The sequence below is a fragment of the Seriola dumerili genome, unplaced genomic scaffold (genome assembly GCF_002260705.1).
Source record: "Seriola dumerili isolate Sdu_G_001 unplaced genomic scaffold, Sdu_1.0 BDQW01000016.1, whole genome shotgun sequence".
In the NCBI taxonomy this organism is placed as follows: Eukaryota; Metazoa; Chordata; class Actinopteri; order Carangiformes; family Carangidae; genus Seriola; species Seriola dumerili.
The window spans coordinates 213,510-239,211 of NW_019174271.1; the positions used below are offsets into that span (position 1 = coordinate 213,510).

The 25,702-nt window shown below is 41.4% G+C and overlaps 1 protein-coding gene across 1 annotated transcript in view; it reads right to left on the reverse strand.

Annotated features, from left to right (window-relative positions):
• Positions 1-2,222: 2,222 nt before the first annotated feature.
• LOC111225824 (TGF-beta receptor type-2-like) overlaps positions 2,223-25,702 on the reverse strand; it is a 35,183-nt gene continuing 11,703 nt past the window's right edge. Inside the window, exons 4-10 of the mRNA XM_022750860.1 lie at positions 14,351-14,649; positions 14,006-14,254; positions 13,731-13,844; positions 12,848-12,985; positions 10,962-11,103; positions 3,838-3,965; positions 2,223-3,044 (exon numbers count right to left, since the gene is read on the reverse strand). Coding sequence (XP_022606581.1) covers positions 2,784-3,044; positions 3,838-3,965; positions 10,962-11,103; positions 12,848-12,985; positions 13,731-13,844; positions 14,006-14,254; positions 14,351-14,649 — 1,331 coding nt within the window. The 3' untranslated portion in view covers positions 2,223-2,783. The remainder of the gene's footprint in view (positions 3,045-3,837; positions 3,966-10,961; positions 11,104-12,847; positions 12,986-13,730; positions 13,845-14,005; positions 14,255-14,350; positions 14,650-25,702) is intronic.

Consider the following 25,702-nt stretch of genomic DNA (forward strand, 5'->3'; position numbering starts at 1 on the left):
TACAAACACAGCACATAGTTGGAAAAAGGAAAAACACAGAGTAGATGAAGTTCAGCTTAGCTAGTGTAAAACAGTTAAAGATGTTAAGTGTGGTTAAAATAGTCCGTGGCTAAATAGTCTTCGGTGAGTTGAGTCAGTGAGGTCAAGTCCTGAATATGAGTGACTTGTATCTGCAGCCTGAAGGTAGATGTCTGTATGGGTTGTGTAGTCTGTGTGTAGTATCTGAGGCTATTTCTTTACCTTTCATCTAACAAGATTTTTATAAACTGAAGTTAAGATTTATCACTTCACCTCTTTCTGCTTTTGTGTGAACCTGCAGCTTTAAATGTATTTTAGTAACATTTGTACATATGACTTTACTCCAGTTGTTGTACATGTGGTGTCTCTATGAAAACCCCAAATCTCAAAGTATTTCTATTTTGGTTCCATGAAACTGTTCTGATTTTAGCTACGAGACCATATAATAACTCTAGAGGGTCTGGACACACATCACAGCCTCAGGATCATGTGATCAGGAAAACCACAGCAACTGGAGGTGAGAGGTTTTTATTAGACAGCTGTGTTGTGTTTCTCCTTCTGCCTGACCTCACAGGGTTTCAAAAAACTTGTCTTATCACTGACTGATTCATTTATCATCTCTAGTGTGTATTCTAACGTTTGAATTTTTCTTTTAGATCCTGATACAAGTTACACGTCTCCTCTGTGTCAGCTCAGACTAGTAATATGTTGCAGTAGAACCGTCGCCTCCACCAACCACTCAGGGGTTAATCAACATGTGAATTCTTGATTTAAGGCAGAAAACTATCAACTGTGAATAAATATGGTCGTAGCCTCTGCGACGTCAACCACAGGTTTCTGAAGAGCGGTTAGGAGCTAAAGAGACTAAAAATATTTTATGTACAAGGCTGTAAATATTTATTTCAACGGTATTTATGCCGTCATTAGAGGAGCTGCAGTTTTTAGCACTTCAGTGTTGGCTTCATTTTTCATCCTTGGAGGTTGATGCTTGACAAAAATGTGTTTTGTGAGGTCACTGCAATCTTGACCTTTGACCATCAAATCAAATAAATTCATCTTTGAGTCCATGTGAATGTTTGTACCAAATTTGAAGAAATTCCCTCAAAGTGTTCCTGAGATTAGCCTTACAGTTACATTTTAGCTAACTAATGTGAGCCAATTTCAAATTTTTGCCTTAAAGGTGCGACGTGTAAGATTATAGTTTATATATAGATTGATAACAGTATCAATAGTATGTGAAGGAGCCACAGTGATGATGTCATGCTGCTGTAGCCTGACATCCATGTGTCATGCAGTATCCCCTTGCCTTCATATTTTTATAGGTAAATAAAAACATACTGTTTGTTCTACAAATAATCATAATTTGTTTCAGTGCTAACAACAAATTTAACTATCAACAGTGAATGCACATATAAATAATGAATTATAAGGAACATGGGGAAAACAACAACATGATTAACTGGACAGGGGCGAAAAGGTGAAATGCTGCCCCCTATGGAGGTGGAGCAAGTAGCACCATCTTACACATTACACCTTTAAGTTACAGTTTCGCTAACTGATGTTAGCTAGCTGATAGTGACAATACGTCAATGATTATGTTAGCTGTTTTTTTTTTAACTTTAGCCTTGAGTTACAGTTAAGCTAGCTGATATTTGTTCGCAATATCACACAAACATAATACAAATTAAATAATACAGAAATGTAGTTGAATCTTAATCACTTAGCAGGCCTGCTAAAATATCATTTTGAGTTTATTCTCACGTGAGAAATAAAATCCACTGCAGACACAACACAGTTTACAGGTTCTCGTATCATTGGACGGACTAAAAAGAGACTCAGCAGAACTTCAGTAAACAGAAACATCTTTAATTCATAAAGGATTTACAATATCTTACATATGACAAACTGTATGTAAAGCAGGGTAAAAGACCTTTTGCGCCTTCCTCAGTTTTCTGTAGCTACAGACAGAAAACATAGAAACTGTTTTAAAAAAATACATCTCTGTTACGTCTTCAATCTCAAAGATAAGTAGAAGGATTCACGTTCCCTTTTTGTCACGTATGTACAGTGACTGTCACTATGTACACTGTGCTTGTTTATCTGGCAAACAAGGTTTAAGAATAGCTGATTAAAAATGACACAAGCACACACGTTCTCCTCGCACACACGTTCTCCTCACACACACGCACACACACACGCACGCACGCATGCACACACACAAACATAGACACAGACACACATACATACACACACACACACACACACACACACATACACACCTTTAGTTTCCTGCTGGTGAGGGTGGAGGCCACAGCATCATTAGTGTTAAGGCAACGTCTGTTCAAACTTTGGCTCAAAGTCGGATACACAAAGGCACTTTAAGGCAAAAGCTTTCATAACTCCAACACATCAGAACACATGAAGGCATCACAATGACACACACCTGTAATGCTTAAGTAACAAATGGTAAAGTGCACATTAAATGTCTTTGGTTTAATAGTAATGTCTCCATGCTCAGTTCATCTTTGGAAGCTTCCAGTTAACTCTGGCTGTTTGGCTCTTGAGTCTTCTCAGCTGATTAAGGCGAGTTGTTATTATTTTCGAGGTGAAGTCCAGAAGCGTCACACAGAGTTTATCTTTGCTGGGTTTGAATTAGATGTGACACCGTGGCTCAAAGTCCTGCAAGAGCTCAGCTCCTGAATATCACGTTTGAGTAGAATAAGTGCCCGTGTTGAAAGGTCTCCATGACAGCGTGGAGCCTAATCTCACTTCTCGTCGCTCACAGAGCAGTCCACAGCGATGATCTCCTGGATTTCTGTGATTTTCACCTCCTTCTCCGGGATCTCCACCTCCACCGGGATCTTCAGCTCCTCTGGGATCTTCTCTGCTGACGAGCTGCGGCTGGAGAGTTTGTCCATCTCGTCTTCCATCTCCGAGATGCGCTCGGCGACGCAGTGGGCTGTGAGTCGGGCCTCGGGGTCGTGGTCCCAGCATTCCTTTATGGTGGCACAGATCACCGCCACTCCCTGTGATGACAGGAGGAGAGAAGCAATATGAGACTCTGACATCGCAGGACCAATTTTAACAGGGAGTGAACATGAAGGCAGATGCCTGATCAATGGCAGCAGCATCTGTCCTCCATCTTTAATGAAGCCTTTAAAAAAATAATGAAAATAAAATAACTGTGTGCATATTCATGATTTCTTATCATTCAATATTTTCTAGTATAAACAATAGATAAAATTATGTTTTAGCCTCTTGTAGCTTTGTTTTGGCCATTAACCAGCTCCAGTGTTAACATCCATATGATGTTTTTTATATAATGTAAGACGTATGATGAGTGAAATAATCAGTATTTCCACCTTGAACTGTAGTGAACCAATGACAGTCTCATAAAAACAGATTCAGGGTTTCATACGTCACAAACCTCAGGAACCAATCCTGTAAACTTGTGGGGACGGGGGGCGGGGCTAAATAAACCTGAAACCTTGTGAGAGTTTGCATTAGCACAACCACTAACACTGTGTCAGCCAGTGCCGTACTGTTACAAGCTAACAAGCAACATAAACAAATAAAAGATGCTAACTACGCTAACCGCTCTGACCCGTCTGCTAGTCTCTGGTTCTGGTCTCAGACTCCTCCTCTGAGTCTGGGTCTGACTGAGGCTCAAACATGAGGCTGAGTCTCACTGATGTTTCCTCCTCTAACCATCTTGATGCTCTCTGCTCTTAGTTTAGTTCAGTTTTTTCACACAGAATTATCAGTAACCATGGATATGTGTGCGTGTGTTCCTTCAGTATGTTCGGGTGTGTGTCTGACCTGGTGCCTGAGCCAGGAGTCAGGGATCTCAGGTCTGCCTCGGTCTCTCAGCACGTTGTCCTTCATGCTCTCCACACAGGGGTGCTCTCGCACTTTAGAGCCATACGCCGGTTCGTAGTCCTTCACCTCTGCAAACACAAACACAAACACAACCAAACACAAGTCATCACCTGAGTCTTTCCTTGCTGTCATGTTGTCTGTGGCGGGTACATAGAAACAACAACATATAGAGGAGTTCAGTTTAGTTTCAGGGTTTATGACTGTGAAAATTTTAAGAACAAAACACATGAAAGAGGAAGACAGAGTGAGACAGGTGGCCTGTGGAGTTAATGTGATTAGAAAGTGTAAAAGCTTTCTTGTATGATGTCATCCACCCAGACCACTGAGCTGTCAGCTTTGTAAACTGGCACCGCTGATGCCGACAGTGAAATAAAATGTTTTCTCCACGGGAAAGGAAAAGCTCGCTTTGGCGCTTGGATGATGATCATTTCTAAAAACAACAGATCAGCTTCCGCTAACAAGCAATTACTCACGACCTCAGACTGTGCACAACACCAAGCACAATCTGTCTTTTTCTTTTTTTTTTTTCTTATAACGATTTCATGTTGAAGAACCAGCAGAGAAAAAGAGAGAGCGCAACGTCAAAACCATGAGAAATGAAAAACAAAGTTCTGGGACTGGGTCCAGACCTCATGAAACCGAACTCACAACAGCTGCAGTCGGTCTCTCTCTCTCTCTCTCTCTCTCTCTCTCTCTCTCTCTCTCTCTCTCTCTCAGGATCTCACAGTTGCTGTGAAACGAGACACTCGCTGCTGCAGAGTCATCTTCATTTAGCAAGGAAATCATCCGCAAATGTTTAACAAAAATGAAGTGTGATGCACCTGATCTTGTTCTTACATTTAACAACTTCTGCACCTTATTTTACAACCTGTCAGTGTCATTCACTGTGTGCACAGTTTTTTGTTTTTTTATTATATTTTATATTTGGCAGCATCCAAGTTTTTCTCTGGACTTGCTCACCGAAATGAAATGTTTAATATCCACTTTCAAGACAAATGATCGCTGCAGCACTAGAAGACTCCTCTGACAGCAACAAGTGGTCCAGTCCTTCCACCTGTGCTCTCAACATGTGACTGAACAGTTTCACTAACATGTGATCTGATAAACAAACTGAGTTTTCCTCCAATTAAATCAAATTTCAACAAGTAGTCTTCAAACTGATGTTTGGAAGTAGTAGCTGTTGTAGAGTTTAATGTCTAAAGTTTTTACTTCTAAGGCCAAGTTAGCAAGTGTTCTCTGAGCACTTTAAGGATGTTTGTGTTTCAATATACAATCCCGAGGCAAGCGGACAAACTCCACCTGCAGATGCTGACCTAATTTCCATGTCGACAAGTGGGCAACAATCGTGGTCACCTATTACGAGTGTCATTTCCGGTGAGTGCATAACAACAGTGTTTGATTTAAGACACTACCCTGTTGAACTTCACACACTGTGTCAGTGGGTTTGCTGTGTACACAGCGTAAGCATGCGAGTGTACTGACTGAAGTTTCTGATTTCAACAGTCTTCTCCATAACCTGCCTCTGATTAGCTTAAATACTTGTCACTGTTTGTGCTAATTAGCAGGACAGTATGATGAACTCTAGGAAAAGCTGCGGTAGTTTCTTATGAACCAGGTCCCTGTGGTCTCTGCCACTGTGTCCTCAAACACAGGAAGTGGGAAGGTTGGAGTGGAACCCCCGGACAGGAAGTTGGAGGGCTGGGATTGAGACTGTTTGCGGAGAAGCTGACTCTACAGGGCCACATTTCCTGTTTTTGACATGTGGAACTTCCCCCCTTTTTAGTGTTTTAAAACAGGACCCAGCCAGGCCTGGCCCATTCCCCTGGAGCTTATTTATGCCAGGCCTGGTAATGTGCTCAGCTCTCTGCTGTTTAGACCTGGAGCAGCGGAGCTGGTGTAAATACCACACACTCCCCTGGACTCAGCAGAGGCGCAGAGCAGCAGAGAGCAGGCTGAAAACAGAAATAAAAAAGACTGAGAGGAACAGGTCTGATATGGATTTGACTCTTATATTATCTTCATAAGGATTATATGTGAGACAGACAAATACTACCACTGCAGTCTGTATGAGAGGTGCGGCCTGCTCTCCTTCTCTTGACATTTGAAAGCTATGAAAAGAATTTCATCTGTGGTTTGAGAACAGATTTCACTAGAGACTGCAACCAGAGTCTCAGTCTCACTTTTCCCTCGCTGTCTGGGGCCCATAGTTAAAACCCTGGTATATCCAATCTAAGGGGGGGGAAAGCGGTTTACGACAGTTTCCTTTTCAGATTATCTGTCTGAAACCTTTGTGGCCTGGAGGTTAGCACAGGCCTCTGTGGCTGGCTGCCCTGTCTGGGATTTACTATCTTAGGAGAAACACAGCTCCATGTTTGGCGCTCGAGAGACTCTCAACAGGCGTATAACATGAGCCTGATCCCACAACGCAGAGCAAACTGCATCACAAGAAATAAACCTGCGTGGTCTCTGATACACCACAGGCTTATCAAAACAAAACCCTCTCTCCATCCGAAGCATCCGCCCATCTCCAGAGAAAGTTGTGGGCTGAATTCCTGCAGCAGGTTTTGTGGTGAGCACATTAGGGAGCTGTGAAAATTAAACGTCAGGACCACAGGTGGCGTTTTGACGGAGCTTAAAGAGGCTAAAATAAGAGAGGGAGACACCTCCGCTGCAAGCGGGTTGATCTAGATCCATGCATGTCTGGGCCTGAACATTACCCACTACAGTTGCTGCATCAATGACTCCACTCTCCTTTATCTGCAAAGACACCTGATAAACAGCCGGTCACCAAAATCATCTGCTTTACAATACAATAATAATAATGCAAGTAAATAACATCCAAAACTTTAACAGTATAAAATAATTTTAAATAGTTACAACAAGAAGGCTACCAACAGTTAAACACAAGCCAGACAATATATAAGTGAATCTTAAGAAAAGATTTAAAGGTCCCATACAGTCTAAAGGCAGATGTCCATGTGTAGTGTGATTATAGATCAGGTCTAGGTTCTATATTAATACTGTGAAAGTATCAAAGCCTCAGTCCACAGAGAAATGCACACAGCCTGTATTCAGAAACTGAGCCTTAAAACCAGCCGTCAGGACTTCTGTAACTTTGTGATGTCACAACAAAGCAGTCACCGCCCTCAGCCATGCCCCAAGCACCGCCCACTTGGACCCATCATCCAGCCTTGCTGGATTTGGTTTTTCACTGACCTGTTGTTACTACAGCTCCTGAGAGAGGAGATGTAAAACTACACTGAGATGGTTTTTGGTTCTTAAAACGACAAATATATCTTCTTATGGATCAACACTTCTAATAAAACACAGAAGTGGAGGAAAATGTGGAGTTTTATTATATTTTACAAATGCTGGTTGGAATTTTATGATCTTTTTACAAGGCAAGGTTATTTCCATTCTAAGACGAGTTAAACTAATCATCTTCCAGCACCAGCTAACTTCAACACTGTCATAAGAGGGGTTTAGCAGCAAATAAATGCATTTCTAGAAAATGTTGAACTATTCTTTTTGCCCTCTGTCTCTCAACCTTTGCCCCAGAAGGGTAAAACCATCACCATCCCCAGCGGCTGTCTCCCTTCGTGGACTACGAAGCTTCTGCACAGCACAGTTCAAACCCTTCACCCCACTCCGTGACCCTGCGTCGCCCTCAGTTCAGACAGAACATGCAGGACCTGCCGCGCCCTGCGGGCTAATTCAGGACATGTACATAAAATGCTCAGAGACACACAGAGCGTGTACTATAATTGACCACAACAACAACACCAGCATAGGGTGGTATTTCTGTCTCCTGATGGTGGAGTGGAGACAGAGGAAACACACACAGTCCCAAAGTGAGACACAGAAACAGAGCTGTATGTGTGTGTCTGTCTCTACCTCTCTGAAATAAACACAAAGACAAACACACATGCTGGAATGTGACTGTCTCGTTCTAAATGTCTCAGACTGTCTAGAAAAGAGAAGGAGGTGGATCAGAGCGACTACCTGCTCTCAGCAGAGGAGAAGAGGAGGCGTCTGGGGGGTGCGACTCTATCTTTGAGTTTTTAAAGAATGAGGACATTTTTGGAAAGTGAAATTGTTTTGTTTAGTCCAGTCGGTTGTTTGATGGTTACAACCTGGTTTTTGAGTTGAAAAAGAGGTTTGGATTTTTTTTAATCATATGATCGAACTAACCATAGATAGAGTGTTTTATGCCAGATTTCATTGACTGTATTAATCGACATTGACATAGACGTATTTCATTAAAGTGACAGTGGGCACCATCATGAAAGCAAAACATAAATTACTCCCTCTTGTTTGTTCTGAAAGGAGAACACAGGACAAGTGATTTATAAAGAGCACATGTGTATGCTGTGACATTTAATTTCAGGTGGACGTGGAAGATGCAGTCATTAGCATGTCTGGCTAACTAGCTTAGTCTGCTATGCAGTGGAAACTGTGGGGTCAAATAGTACAACAACAAGTAATGACATTAGTTTGTAACCTGACACAGACCCATGTGGGAAGGCTTCACTGGAAACTGAAGGTGCTCTCAAAAAAAAAAAAAAAGACTGGATGATCACAGACTAACTTCAACCAATCAGATTCTGCATCCTTCCCTTTTTTTTTCACTACCAGCAAAACATCTTTTCCATATAGAAAAGTCTTCAGTGTCGTTCCCTGCTCTTCTTTCAATGAAGAAATACTCTCATCATAGGTCTGGTGAACCTTAAGAGCCATTGTTGTTAACTAACAGTTGCTTATTGCAGTCGTCACACCAAGACACGCCTCTAACTGCCAGTAGCCCCTCCCTCAAAGGACGCTGATTGGTAACTGTGGTTTGGCCACAAGTGAATAACTTGGAACCTGGAAACATGGATCCTGGCTTGTGAGAAATCCAGCTGCCTATCAAGGTTAATGAGTTTGGTTAAGTTAAAAAAACATCTGTGCACGACTAGCATCCACTGTGTGGAGGAACGGATCCTATCAGTTAGCTTAGACTTACGTTGGCTATGTAGCAATAGCAAACTTACATATGGCTCCTTTCAGGCTCCTGAGCATAGACACTCATACACACTCGCACACACATGCACAGCCAGCTGACACAGGTACAGTGTCCACCCCAGATCTCTCACTGATTTCCTGCCCAAAGAAGGGCAACAGCAGAGTCCAGATTGCCTCCCTCACGTATGAGACATTCCTGAGATTCCTGCTGCAGACCTGGAGCTGAGGTCGAGGTTCAGTCCGACAGACAAGACCATCAGCCTCCCTGCTGACACACAACCCTCCCTCACTGCACAACAAGAGACGGTGGCCTGAACCTGTCTGCACCATGTAGGCCACGAGCACACACCCACATACAGCAGATACACACTGTTAGTGCATGTAGGCAGTGGTTGTGTATGAACATGCACAATCGGATACATGTTTGAGCATTAGAGCAGAGAGTAAACTAAACTTTGAATCTGAGATCTTCCACATTAGTGGAAGAGAAAACATTTTCATGAATACAGACAAGATCCTGACAAACTGATGTGACCCACATTATCTCTTTCTATATCTGTCTGTTATGCATTTCTCTCTGCCTATATTTATATTCATCATGTTTGTTGTAACTAAATCTAAAACATCGGCATGTTTTCTCTTTAAGATTCATCTTAATATTCTACTTTCTACATTTATCTATTGATTGATCACTGTAAATCTGATCTAAAAGTATCATCCAGTCTGAAGCAAGGACTAAAGAACAAACAACAGACAAGATGACGTCAGTTATTTTACATTAGTCTTGTTAATAAAAACAAAGAAAAAACAAAGATAAAACTGACATAAGTTACTAATGAAGGTAAATTAAGTGTTTATTTTTGTTCCATCTGTGTAACCAAAAACACTACAACAAAAATCCCTTGAAGAATTGAAGTGCATTTCAGAATATTGATTTAAAGCTGCTTTAACAAATACTTGTTAACAGTGTGTCAAATCACTGTGTCGTGAAAGATATTGCTCCTATTGACGAACCATCAGAGGATTACTGTTAGCTCTACACACTGTTTTAGCTCCTTTCAGTTCATTGTTTTGGTTTTACGTCGTGTAACGTTACAGTTTTGGTCACATCCTGCACAAGTCATTCTGTTTTCAGCAGCAGCAGCTACTGTTTTAGCTGGTGAACATAGTGGAGCACACACAGTAGATCCCTCAGGACTCCCTGAGACCCATTATTAGGCAATCGTTTCCTTATATTTCTTTTCCTTATAATTATCCCATAACATAACATAATATCTTATGTATCTCGTTGAAGTTTCCCGCAGGAGGCCAAAAATTAATTAATGTAGGTTTAAGAATAAAAACTAAAATTGATGAATGAAAAATTATATTAGTTATAGCAACTGTAAACTTTTAATTTTTTTTTAACTTTGGTGCCCTCTAGTGGCAGGAAGTGAGGACACTGCAGAGACTTCCTCCATTTGTCACAGGGCTTGTCTCATTTTTCCACAAACAAAAACTTATGCTATTAAATGTATCCTGATTATTTTTTTCTAAAAGCATAGCCCCAAAAATATTATACTGTTTTTCCTTGTAAGTACAATGTAAATAATGTCTTAAGGAAGTTTGAGGGCTCTGTGTAAAAGAAGGCTCCGGGAAATATTTCCTTAAGATGTTTCATGCACTGAAATGAAGGGAGTTAATTACCCAAATGAACTGATGTCATGTTTATGTTTATCACATCAGACTGCAGATGTTATACTTTCACATGCTGCCTCCACTGCTATTGCAACACACACTTTCACTGTGACAAAAAAATCCTACACACTGCGCGGAGCTCCAAGATGACATTAGTTTATCTGCGGGGCTTCATGTGATCACTCATGGTGTGTGTTGTCTCTGTTGAGTCATTGTAGTGGTTGACACATCACCTCAGCCGGATATGCTTTGTTATCAATGTGAGTGTGTGCTCATGTGTTACATGACGTCTCACTTCCCACAGCCTGAAACATGTAATTACTGAATACGTGTGTTTGTGGTATGTGTGTGTGTATGTGTGTGTGTGTGTGTGTGGGTGCGCTGACCTCCTATAGCTTCACACCTCGATGTCATCTCCCACAGCACCAGGGCCATGGAATAAATGTCGGTCTGTTTGAAGGACTCGATGTTCTCCAGGTTGAGTCGGGCCTCCAGCACCTCCGGAGCCATGTAACGTGCTGTACCCACCTGCAGAGACAGGAGACAGGAGACAGGAGACAGGGGACAGGAGACAGGAGACAGGGGACAGGAGACAGGGGACAGGAGACAGGAGACAGGAGACAGGAGACAGGGTTAACACAGGGTCACTGCAGCACAAATTACCACCACAGTAAACATTACATCAGTCTCCATGAGTGTGTTGTTCACTTTCTCTCATTGTCTGGATTATGCTGTTTCAACAATCAGTAAAAACACACACCTGACTCACCTGCTGGATTAGTTCAGTAGTGGATGAAATACTGGACCAGATACAAGACTACACCTGTGACATGTTTCCTTTTCTGTTATTCAACTGTCTGACATGTGGAATCAAATTACAGCTGAGCTACGACATCTAAAGTTTCCATGTTGCTGTTGCTGTTGCAGTCTGGTTGTCCCAAGTCAAGACTAATAAGTCCCCAAGTTAAGATCACTGGATCCCAATTCATGACCAATCAGGTCAAAATCAAGACAAGGTTCAAGATCATCAGGTCCCAGAAAAAAGTCCCAGACATGAGACCAATAAATTCCAAGTCAGCATCAACAAGTCCAAAGTCATGTCTCAACTCAAGACCACAAACTTCCAAGTCAAGGAGTCCATCGCTGGGGCACCTCAGTGGTTCAACTGGTAGAGTGTGTACCATTAAGACTTAGTCCAACGTCATGTCTCAACTCAAGGCCAATATGCCTCAAATATAATAAGTCCCAAGTCAAGTCCCAAGTGAAAACCAACCAGTACCAAGACCTGACAGGTTTACCACATCCCTCCAACACATATACTTTAATAAGACATTGGGTTTTTAGTATTGCATAACTTCAAATCTATCAAAATACTGGTAACTAGTTAATCACACAAAGCCAAACAAGCTTGCTGACATAATATCTAATGCTCCACATGGAACACATTTTGTATGCATGGCACAGAAAGTTGTGTGGATGTCCGTGTTTCTTCAGATTTTTCCGAGCTGGACCACGTGAACACGCACAGGAGTTATAATTACAACCAGCTGGAGATTTCCAGCCTCCATTTGTAAACGAACAAATCCTGTGATCCTAACCCTAACCCTCTGCATTTTGCTTGGTTTGTGTGCGTAGGTGTGTGCTGTTAGCTTTCACCTGTAGCTGCTGCATTTCTAACCAGTGAATCATAAACAAGAAGTCACCAGGTCTCACTGACAGCGTGAGAGTGAGCCGAGAGCTTGCATGTCACAACAAAGCCTTTATTTCTCCCTTCATCCCCCTGATTGTGTGTCTGTCTCTGTCAGATTGGTTCTGTCAGCACAGAGGTGTGCACCGTCACAACACACTAACACACTCAGGGACTTATACTGAAGGAGGCAAAACAAACGTGGCCAGATATATCTCACCAAAAACCAAAACCAAAGTTGCTGTAATGCAGGGATTTGACGGTAAACAGAGCGTTACCATGGCAAAAGATAACAAACCCTCCACTTGTAGCAGCATATGAAACACCTGGCAGTGTGCGCTGAGGTTTGTAACCACTGTTAGCCAAGACTGACAGGAAGCCCAGGGCAGAGCTTTAGAGGAGCTAAAGTCACATTCAGTGATGGAAAGTAAGTAAGTGCTCAAGTACAATTGTGCACATTGTGAAATATTTTTACTGCTCTACATTTATCCACAGGCAGAAATTAAATGCTAAAACAGAAAAGAGCAAATCTTCTGATAAAAAAGGAAAACTAAACTAAAAATGATTCAGAGGTTGACCTCTGACCTGTCCACTGTTGGCGAGGTCGTCCACTGACAGGCTGCTGTCCAGACACAGTCCCAGGCCAAAGTCACACAGGCAGCACGTCAGGTCGTTCTTCACCAGGATGTTGGAGCTCTTTAGGTCACGGTGGACTATCGGCACCTGCAGGCACAACGTAGGTACGGTTGTCAATTTCAAAATAAAAGCATTGAAGTGGACAGTTAAAGAATAAACATGAAACAATTTGCAACCCTGCAAACAAATAACATATAAACACATTTTATAATGCAAAAGGTTTCCTTGAGTACATCCCTCAAAACTAAATTGTGAACTTATTATACAAGTTACTGAGAACTAATGGCTGTGTTTTTCCATTTAATTTGCTGGAGATATTTATGTAACCTCTACTCTTTTTTTGGTGTCTCCTTGACCTTTCACATAGCACCACCCTCAGGCAAAAATATCAGCTGTGTGCACAAGACATTTCAAAGTTCAACATCTAGAATGCAATGAGATCTGCTGAATACATTCATGCTCCCACGGTGACAAGTTTAAGACAATCTTTCTACTTTCAGCCCAACTGTTGTTAAAGCTCAAAGAACTGAAAAAAATGGCAGCAATAACGTACATATTTTGACAATATTGCAATGTAAATTAAATTAAGCAGTTAAATTAAAAGTTTATAGAATAACATGCAATAGAATACTCAACAATACAATAAGATAAAAAGAATTAAAATGATCAAATAAACCACAGAAACATAAATGAAAAACATTTTGGTAATGTTAATAAAATCATTAAAAATGAAGGAAGGAATGAAGCTCTAAAGATAAATCAGTGGTATAACATAATTCAGTGGCAGGTCCATGGACAGACATTCAGTACACACAGAGACCCAATGTCCTACCTTAGGGCGTCCACAGGGGAGACGGTCACTGTGGAGGTGGGCGACTCCTCGAGCCAGAGAGCTGCCCAGCACCTCCAGCTCCTCCCAGCTGATCACATGACGTGTGAGGTGCTCCTGCAGGGCATTGATTATTGGATTATTAGTAGCATAATGAGAGGGGGGAATTTCCAGTAGATTAATACTGAAACTATTGACTGAAAAAAAAAGGCTTGACTCAGGGGGCTGCAGTTTACAACATGGAGTCATACTGTCCCACCTGACAGTGGAGGTCTCACCTGTAGGTTTCCCCTAGGGTGGAAGGCAGTGATGAGCCAGTACTGCTTCTCCACCTTCCTCTCCTCAGCTGTCAGGAAGTGCAGGACGTTCTCATGCCGGAGGTCTGTGTTGGAGAAGATGTCCTTCTCGTTCTTCCAGGAAGCGTACTCCTCGTACGGGAAAATCTTCACAGCCACAGTCTCAAACTGATCTGATGTGGTCTGCTTCAGCTTAGCCTTGTATACCTGAGCAAAACGGCCTTTGCCCACCTGGGAGAGGATCAACAGTTATCATTTCAGTTGGAAAGGCAAAGCACAGAACAGGGCCATCAAACAAGTCTAAAATACTATTGTGTCTGTATGTACCAGCAGATCCAGCTCTATGGGCAGCGGCTCTGTGTTGTGGTTCAGGTTGTTGGCGTGCGTCGAGCTGCTGTCTGACCTGTCGTCATCCATCATGATAGCACAGGCATCGCTGCAGTCCAGCCCGCCGGCCCTTGGCTTGCGCTTCTTGATGCTGCTCTCCCACTCTTGGTTGAGCATGCGTCTCTGGTGGGCTCGGTACCAGTAGAACATTCCTGCAACCATGACCCCCATCGCCAACAGGGGCAGCAGGCTCACCAGGATCACAGACACCAACTGATCGTCCGGAGTTGGATCCACAACTGGAAAAGAAGACGCAGGAGGAAATAAATAAAAGGTGTAGAGCAAGTGGCCTACATGACCCGGAGCCTCACAAGCAGCAACACTGAAACACTGAAAAGAACACAAATGACGTTGGATTCAAGGTTCAGAATAAACTAGATCAACACATACCAACACAACATTTACAGCAGCCCAGAACTGTATTAGCTACTAGCAGATTATGAAATTCCTCCATCTATGAGCTAAACAGCTTGAGGTTCTTGATGACATTCAGACTGCCTGTGAACTGAATCATGAAAATTTGCTATGAAGAAGTTCATGATATGGCGTGTGATGATTGTGGTGAAGGCTGAAAACATGAGTCATGATTGTTTGCTGCCATGCTGTTTCTGTAGCTAGCAGTGCTAAATGTCTGAATAGGTGGGATTTTCCAAGCCTATCTGAGGCTGAGGCTGACGCTAATGTGGGCAGATGCAGTGGTTTTTGTAAACGCCAACATAGAGACAAAGCAGTGTTGAAGAACAGCAGCAGCAGTCATTTTGGGACTGTCAGGAGGCTAGTCATTCAAACTCAGCTTTCAGAATGGTAGCTGTCATGTAGCCTTCAACGTAGAAAACCGTAGATAGTGTTGATCCAGTAGATTAGCCTAGGTTGGTTTGAATTTACCAGAGAAGTGACAAGTTGGCCTAAATCTACATGTTGCTGGTCAAATAGTAGGCAGAGAGAACTTCAACACAAGAACTCTGTTCCTATAATACTTATAATTGATTTGGTAACACTTGATTAAACTGGTAGCACCAGCAAGTTTGGTTTAACGGTCCCATATAGTCTAAAGGTAGATGTCCATGTGTTGTTTGATTATAAAGCAGGTTTGTGATGTCACAACAAAGCAGTCATTGCCCTCAGCCATGCCCCAAGCCCCGCCCACCTGGACCCAATGTCCAACCATGCAGGATTTGGTTTTTATCTGAAATCTGCTACATTTTTATTTCATCACTCAGAAAACTATCAGCCAATCAGAAGAGAGGCTCAGAGCCTCCTCTCTTCTGATTGGCTCACTACCTGTTGTTAGTAGAGCTCCAGAGAGAAGCCTGAGAAGGAGATGTAAAACTACACTGATTGGTTGGTTAAAACCACAAATATATCTTCTTATGGATCGACACTTCAAATAAAACACAGGAAAAGTGTAAAGTATAGGACCTTTAATACTACGGCAACGCCAAGTGAGCAGCTACTTTGTCAGAAATAAAACAGAAGAGCAGCTGGTGTTTCTGTTTCCAGCATAGCCAATCAAACTTGGGCTATTCTATTAAAGAAGTCAGTCAACAACTGACCCTTTTCCATCATGTCATGAACAACTGCCATCTGATTTCATGCTGCACACGTGGGTAATTGAGATGTTGGAGGTGTACACAAGGGAATGCTTGGTTTGTGTTAGCTGTAACTTAATATGGTTCAGATACAGATTAAGGAGAGTGAAAGTAAAGTGAGGCTGACATCAGAGAGATAAAACACCAACAATGGTTGCCTCATCCCTTCCTCTGAATCCCTCTGCTTACATGTGAAGGCAATTTGAATCCAGTACGGATAAGGTGGACCACACCACTAACAATGAAAACTACTATATTGTTATTCAAACAATGTCTGGATTCCATTTTTGCCTGTTTCATCCAACATCCATAAAAATTCTTTGGATACATCCCTCCTCTTTGGACAGAAGAAGCACCCTAACATTTCCACGGAAAAGGGATGGAAGTAAAGTCTTTGGAAGACATATAGGCTAATGTGTGTGTTTTGGGTGCTGCATGCAGGAGCAGCACACTGCAATTTCCTCCCACTACTCATACAGTAATAGTCCAACACAAATGAGCCCACCACAGGGAAGTCACTCTTGAAGCCTGTGCTATGAAAACAACATGCTGTTCCCTGCTCCACAGAGAGCTGTAAATCTTGTCCTTTCCATCATAACAATGACTTTGAAATATATTTATAAATGTGGATCTGTATCTGTTTGTGATCTCAGTAGAGAGCTGACTCTGAACTCAGTCAGTTGGCCTACGGTGGTCACTCCCAATAGCGTGAGCAGTCTTTATAGCTTTACGAGCTATAGCATTAACTACCTCCTCTGACTCTGACTGGCAGCCAGGACAGAGCGGCGGCCAACCCTCAGAGCTCCGGAGGCAGGGAGAAAACAGTCAAGGGCCTGTCTGCCTTGGCTCTGCTCAGCACGTCATGGTCTGCTCTGATGGGGCACCTTTCAAAGAGTGTTTCACTGCAGTCTCTCAGGGGAGAGAGGGATACCCTTCTGAGCAAAGCTGCCACATCGACAGGCTGGAGGCGCTCACACCAAGAACTGACCGCTGAAGAAGTCACACCACCCTGCATCTATTTAGCTTCCAGATTTTCACATACAGAGTGCTCATGACTGAGTGCTATAGAACCCTGAAGATGTATAAAAGGTTATCAGACAAGTCAAAACTATGACTGAATACAGCTAAAAATAAAAAAACAAACATCTCTAACAACTTTATTTGTGTCTTGATAGATTTGTGTATGCAACAACACAGTCAGAGGCTGCTGACACCATGAAGCAGCAAAGACTGAACTACTGCATTAACTTAACATATAGACAACCTTTGGCATGCCAATACATGCTTGTAAGCTTTCTTATAATGTGTGCAGTGATATTTGGAGCTATTTTGAACATCTTTGCCTAAAGCAGAAGTCTGCAGCCTTTACTGTTAAAACTGCCATTTTTGGCCCCTCTCCCACAAATAAAAATGATCTGAAGCCGCAAAACCTATTCGACCCTTAAAATGAAGATAACACAGCGTTAAAGTTTTATTTAAAGTTATACTACAGTATATATAAAAGAACTATGGTTTATTGCATTTATGAAATTCTAGAACTACAAAAAACTGTTGACATTTTATTGCTGTTTTTACCCGTTATAACAAAGGGAAACACTAAACTCTTATGAACAGGAGACACTGGTATGTGAATGCCTACTTTTAAATAAAGCACAGAACTATGCAGGCCTATTTGAGTCCTTCTCTTATTTGTGAAGGATTAAAAAAATAAAAAGTAACCCACTTTGAAATAAAACATATAGCTGCAGACTTTTCTTTTTTTGGATTTATCCATGGTTAGCTCACCGGGGGTCCGAAAACTCAAAATGAGCCGCCTTTGGCAGCAAGAAGAGGCGGCAGGCTGTTGCTATGGAGACGTTGTAAGATTTGACATATATTCTAGTCGACGAAATATTATCAGTATCGCCTCGAAAAGAAAAAATAAAAATAAAATAAAAAATAGCTGTTACATATTTTCATATTATTTTATTTTTTTCAAAGCGACAGGGAGCCACTGCAGAACGGCTGAAGAGCCACATGCGGCTCGAGAGCTGCAGATTGCCGAGCCCCGGCCTAAAATAACAGCTGTCATATGATTACGCAGCCTCATTAACTGTAAAGTATGTCTGATTCATATGCTTTAAACTCTGTCTCTTTAAAAAAGTGAATGTCTTGGAATCCATCATGTAGCCTGCTTGGGTGCTGTGTGATCATGCAATGGGATGAATAATATCTTCATTTTGTGGTTGGTTTTGTGATTGTTAAGCAGTAAATCTTACTGAAATTGCTTTGGGCAGAGCTGCGGATGGAATTAATCAGAAAGGACTGAACACAAACACATGCACAGATTTTTTGTAAAGTGGATTGTGAAATAATAAGACTTTGAGACAAACACAGTTCTCTCATTCCACATGTCTGTACATGTGTGTGCGCTTTAAGGGTTTTAAATTTGCCTGGAGGTTTTAGAGGTTTTAGAGGTTTTAGGTTTATTTCCTTGCTGTCTTTCTGCTATGATTGGAGTGCATAAGTGTGTGTATGTAGTCAACGTAAAACACAGCCAATGAGACGTTGCCAAGACAAACTGGTAATGGGACTCATGTTGCCTTTTCCAATCAGGATGCCAGAGTGTTCTCATGCAGCGTTCAATGAGGTTTGACACATCATTTGGACTAATAAAGAGATCCTCGCCTCTGGCTTACAGTCACTCACGTCATCAGTGTGTGTGTGTGTGTGTGTGTGTGTGTGTGTCTGTCTGTTTGTGTGTGTGTGTGTGTGTGTGCATTTCAGGATATGAATGGTGGGATTTCGAACGCTGCCATCTCTGACTCACTCCCTAAATGCTCTAACCAGTTGCTAATTACTTGGATCCTCACAGTGTTTTCTGTATAACAAAGTTGTATTGGGTACGAAAGAGGAACTATTTTCCTCGGAAAATGACACAGCCAGACGTGAGTTCATGTTTGAAACAGGTGATGGGTGGATAGATGTATGCCATTATAAATACAGAGAAGGCTGAAGTACATGTCCAGAAAGGCCAACACTGAGCCAGTTTGTTTAGTGTGCCAGCAAAACCCTTCTAATGAGACTTTACATATCATTATTCATGTTGACTGAACTGAACATTTCCATTCAAACCAGTAAGTATTTTAAGGTGTGATATTTAATTAATTATTCAGTCACATCATGGAGGAATGAAGGTTGTCCATTAATCTAGTATCGTCAAACATGAAATGAATAAAACCTGTAGTACTAACAACTCTACTAAATGCTGTGATAAACCAACAGTATGCTACCTGCTCAGAGACCGACAGTAAACAGGCAGACAGACAAAGCTGGTGAACTCTGTAGAGCTGACGAGGCAGTAACATATTTTCTTTTCCCAGAAGTTGGTGCACTGCTAAAATCTCTGAACTGTCTGAACAAGAATTTTACATTTATTTTTCATGTTCATATTTCATTTACAACATAATTTTCTTGGATATGAGTCACATTATTTATACTGTTAAGTGTTCCTCTAACCTGGTGCGTTATTAAAATCATTAATGCTTACATTACGAATGGACACAAAGCAGTTACATTAATGCACTTCATATTTAACATGACCAACAGTTTAGACACACATCTCAAGAAATAATAGAAGTAATGTGTGTTGTTAATGTACCCCAGTGCCCCGGCCAAACTGTGTATGAACAGCTACACATGGCCTCTTCTTCACATGTTGCATATAGTTTTGCTTTTGTCCAGCTCGTTACTGTCTTCATAGTTTAAATCTGAAATGCAGCCATTCATCTGTCTTTAGACTTGCTGCTTCATTTGGACCTCCTCTGTCATGTTGGCTGTCACGTGTCTGTTGTTTGTCTACGTACGGTTGAGTTGCAGCTCGTTTCACTGCCAGACCGTCACTGCCCCCTGATGCATATTTGATGCCCACGGGCTGCTTTTAGACAAGTCCTGCCATAAATGCATATCTCTGCCTTTATTGACAAAATAACGCTATAGATAATGTTTAAGCTCCTCTCGTCTATTCCATTGTTGGCATATGTGCGATGCTATTGAAATGACAATGTATTCTCACGTTGATGCTGACTTTGAGTGAAAATAGCCTTGGTTAGCCTAGCCACTGTAGTTCACATTCACAATCCCAGAGCTGTCAACATTTTTCATAGCCTGATGTATTTGATGAAGAAAGTGTTGGAATAATGTATTCCTCCACTTAATCCTTGCATTTATGTTTCATAGGGCCCCAATTGTGCCATTTTACACTGATCCACCTGCACAAGCAACTATAGATCCAGCGGCATAAGCCATTTCATAACGGCTTACTACTTTTCCTCCACTACTTTTCACCGTTTCGTGGCGGCATACAACTACAGATCCAGTGACATAAGCTGTTTTCTACCTTTCTAGACCTCAGGGTATTTTATCACTATGATCTGATAACTTAAAATGATGTATGTATTGATTACCTAACATAGATTTACTGTAAATGCCAACACTGATGTGAATCAACACAGGCAGTGTCCTACAGACATCTGTCAGAAGGGAGCACTACAGGGTACTACACATTTAGTAACTTGTTCAAATTCACAGCATTTAACAAACCCAGGGCTGTCAACATTTTTCATAGCCTTGATGTATTTGATGAAATTACAGTTGAAATAGAGGATTCCTCCATTTAATCCTAGGTCTAAAAGAGTGTAAAGGAAGTATATTAAAAGATCGATCTCTGGTTTTGTGAATTGATATCGGATTGTTCTAATGAAGTTAACAATGCTGTCTTCAGCTCCCCCATCTGGGATGAGCGATACATGTGGTTATGGTTGATAAATGTGAATAAAAATACAATATGAACACAATATTTCAGCTGTGAAACACAAAAACACACTTTCAGACAGATCTTTTACTTTTTTCACTTTCACATTTCATTCTGAAGACATGATACAAAACCTCATTAATTACATTCACAAAAAACAGTGCAATAGTAACATAAAGACATGCGATATTTCAGCTGTGAAACATAAAAACACACTTTAAGACAGGTGTTTTAAAAAACACTTTCTTTACTTTTATCACTTTGAAATTTCACTTTTTGAAAAACCTGATATAAAACCTTATTTTTGCTTTTCTAAAACAAAATTCCCCTTCCCAGCATGCAACAGTTTCCCTGATTTCTTAAGGACCTGCATTATCAATATCTATGCTGCCACAAATCTAGACATCTAGACATTTTCCAGTGAAATCGCTGAGCTTGTGCTCACTTGTTTGCTGATCTTTGAACTTACTTCTCAGGGGCAGCAATAGCAAGTTTGTGTTGCGATCCACTCCCACTGTTTTGCAAGCAGCAGCCATAGATTTTTTCTTTCTCATCACCTTAAAATTTTCCTGAGGTACTAACTACTAACTATGCAATGCTAACTAACAGCATTCAGCAGCCCTAACACAGCCGCAATAGTGTTCCAGCTTGGTTGCATGGGTTTGTCAGTGGTATATATCGTCTGGAATGATTTGCAAACCAAAAAAAGGAATTGTATTGCTCCATTTGTAATTGAAATCGCCATTAACATTCAATTCGTAGTTTCAAATGGTGAACATAAACTATCTATTGAAACACAGCTTTGAATGTTTGTTTTGTTTCCTATCTCTCTTGTTTGACTTCTCCCTCTTCCTCTTCTTCCTGCCATCATCTGAGGGTGAGCAGGGTGAGGAATCTGAGGAGGAGTCAGTAGAGGATGAGTTACTTAACTCGGGGGACCCACACACATCAGAAGCTGACTCGACAGAGGCTGTAGGGGATGATTAATCATTTCTTACACTGATGTTTCTTGATACTGTATAAAGGCAACACAATAGACAGTTAGGAGACAGGTCAAGATAGGCAGTGCAGATGGACTGTGCAAAAGGGGATGCAGGTCACTAACAAAGTATGATTGCATACTGAAAAACAGTAATTATTGACTTACATCGAGACAGTTGCTCTCTTAAGAAATCTCTGTCCTTGGTTAGCTCTTTGATCATCTCTTCCTGACATGCTATCTTTTGTTTGGCCAGCTCCAGCTCATGTTTCAGCTTTTGCAAACTGGGTTTGGTAGTGGAGAGCATTTTGGCACCACCTGTGTTTAGCACAGACATATCAATTCAGGGTTAATATTAATCTCTCATTTATGATGCCTTCCAGGGGTCCAATATACAGATGATTCTAAAACAACACAAACTTAGTCACAGACAATTGGTGACGTAGGCAACAATACTAAGCTAACTTTGCATCGCTATAGTTCTGCATATAGACATATATATATAGATGCTGCATTGGCCTGTTGCAGAGATATGTCAATGAAAGACTGGCCTGTAAACAAATATCTGTAAAAGGGGGAGTTGCAGTTTTTATGGATAAGAAAACAACAACAATTTCAATGAATAATTTTTAATATTCAAGCTAGCTAGCTAGGTGTTTGTCTACTAACTAAAGTAAGTTAGTAAACACCCACTTATCTAGCTAGGTGTTCGCTAACTAAAGTTATTTAGCAAACACCTAGCTAGCTTACTAGTGCCAGCTTATTTTACTATAGCGTTACAGGTTACTTACCAGAAGAGTCATTGTCCGTCTCACAACGCTTTCTCTTTCTCTCTCAGCTGTTTTTTTTTCCAGACCCAGATCGGGTTTGCACTCGACTTGGGGGGAAGGGATGCTGACATTTTGAATGCAGAAGCATATGTTTGTCACACGATGTGCGTCATTAACATGTGTGTTAAGCCATCGCCTGTTTGCATGAACCTGTTTTGCGTTTTGGTTTCATACACGATTGTTCTTATCACGTAAACTATTTCTAATCTAATAATTAATTTCAAAAACCTTAATTTAAAGCGTTACTGATTTTGTTTTGTTTTGTTTTCTCTCTGTGGACCAAAGCAAAGTTAAAAGGCGAAAGGGTAAGAAAGCTGACACCAAATAAATGCTTATATTGCTCTATGTCTGCTGCATGTGTATATTGTTGACTAATGCATTAAATAGTCTATATCAACCTCACAAAGTCACAGTATGTTAGATGTACCTTCATCTTATTAAGCTGGAAAGGAAAAAATGGCCCGAACTTTCTTGAGGTTATGTTTGCATTATACATAATTCTATTACACTACATAAACAACATATTTAAAAAGTGTGACATGAATAAAGTTGTTTGCCATCTTTCCTGAACGTTTATAAACGCCCTGCCTTTATCCAGACTGGTATCATATTATGGTGTAGCCAGCCACAGGAAGGCTGGTAACACTGACTAAAACTGAATCTCATACTCACTATTTACTTGCCATGGTAACAGTCCTGCCTTTACAACCCAGACTGCTTCATAAACAAGGCTCACCTCTCTCTAGGTCCCAACTCCCTCCCTCTAACATCTCTCTGCTGCTCTGTGTCTATCTCTACTTCCTCATCCCATCGCAGTGACTCCTGTCTTTTAACCTTACACTCCTCTTCTTCTTTTCCTCCTCTTTCTGGAGATTAAAATGAGCCTGCTCAAGTCACTTCTCTATAAAGCAGCCTACTGTGTGACGGAACGACTGATACACTCACTGACGAAGGGCCAAGATTCCACAGTTAAGGAGGAACTGTAAAATATAAGAATAAAAAACAGATCTTGGAAGATGGACAGAGCCACTTTTTCCTTTACTGCTCCACATCCGTCTTCCTCTCCTCTTCCACCCATGTCCACAATCAACATTGTGGACAATCAACATTGTGGACATGGGTTTAAGGAGATTTACACCAAGATTTCCAGGAAAAACAGATTTTTGACTCTGTACCTCAAAGCCATTTGAGTTACATGCCAAGTGGTCACATGCTGACACTGTCTGCCTCCCTCCTCTTTCTCTTTTGGAGACAGTCATTCTAATCCTTTTTTCCCTGTCCATATATTTCTCTTCTCTTCTTTTTCTTCATAATCATCAAAATAGAAACACCCCCTTGGCACCAAAAATCCCTACCTCAGGTCATGAGGAACACTTCATTCATCATGAGGGATGCCAAAATAAGCCATGAAAAGACTTGGAGGAGCTCAGGCGACATCTGTGCAGAAACAGACTGTGTGAGGAAAGGAATCCATGTCAGACATGAATTAGTTCTACCTTTGTCTCATTCCTCACATAGCATGCCTCCAAGCACGTAAAACCGACTCTCACCATAGCACAGCTGTAAATACAGCACTGAGGCAAACAGCATGTTACTGCGACAAGGCAGTATTTACTATCAGTGCCTCCCTTCCCACTGAAACTGGTTCACAAGCTCCAAAACACATGTGTAACTGACACTGTCTGAGAGGCCGCGTTAGTCTGCTGCAAATCATCTTTACAGGATCTGGATCAGGAACGTCTGCTGTGTCACAGAGGTCCAGGTCCAGAGAGGGGTCATCTCTGATTAGGTTTCTGGTGTCGACACAATGACAAGTGTAGGACGTCAGAGTGAGGATTCAAGAGAAGTAAAATGTTAGATATGAAATGTGTCAAATGGATTTTGTCCAATATGATATTTGAACTTTAAAATGTGCTGTCTATGCTGAAGCAACATTTTTGATTGATAGCTGCATTCATTTCTTTGTTAGCCACTTGGAGGCACTGCAACAAGCTGTAAACACTTTATTTTATTTACACATCCAGCACATACAGACTAACATTAACCTTCAATTAGCCGTCATGTTTCTGTTCACCTGACTAGTGTTAGTCAAATATTCACTCTCCTTTCAGCTCTCGACTACGCCAGAACATCTGGTGATGTCACAACAAAGTCATGCCCCGTGCCACACCCACCTGGAACCACTATCCATTGCAGGATTTTGTTTCTCTGAGTATTTACCTGAAATCTGCTCTATATATATTTTTTTTCTTTAATCAGAAAACTGTCAGTCAATCAGAAGAGAGACTCAGAGCCTCCTCTCTTCTGATTGGCTCACCGAACTGTTGTTGCTAGAGCTTCAGAGAGAAGATGAGAGAAAATGAGAGGAGATGTAAAACTACACAGAGATGGTTTTTGGTTCTTAAAACCACAAATATATCTTCTAATGGATCAACACTTCAAATAAAACACAGGAGAAGAGGAAAATATGCAGCTTTAAAGCTTCATTTTGTTACCAGCTAAGGTTAAGGTCGACAGAGCTTAAAAACTGTGCTCTCTTCATTAGGTACATTAGGACACAGCTGTCTCTCACTTTGAGCAGCTCCGATACAGAGACAGAGAGGACACAGCACATATTTCCCTAAATACTGATTTTGTAACGGACTTCTCCCTGAGCTGTCCATCAGAATCCGGGAACACAACGTTAACTCCCTCACAGCGACATTTTCAACACATTAGGATTCACAGAGACACACACACCAGAGTCATGCAATAAACCTCACACAATCACTATTACAGGCACGTCATAAGAATGTAATGCTGGGGAACAACAATGTGGGGCATTCGTAGAGGAATAAGCCGTGGCAGTGGTCCAATAAACAAACGAGAACTTCCTGCTGCATGTGTCCTCAATGGGAGGAAGGAATCACGGCCCTTGTCCTCAGGGCTCTTAATGTGTGTGTGTGTGTGTGTACATGTGTGTACATGTGTGTGTGTGTGTGTGTGCGTGTGGGTGTGTGTGTATGTGTACGTGTGTGTGTGTGTGTGTGTGTGTGTGTGTGTGTGTGTGTGTGTGTGTGTGTGTGTGTGTGTGTGTGTGTGTGTGTGTGTGTGTGTGTGTGT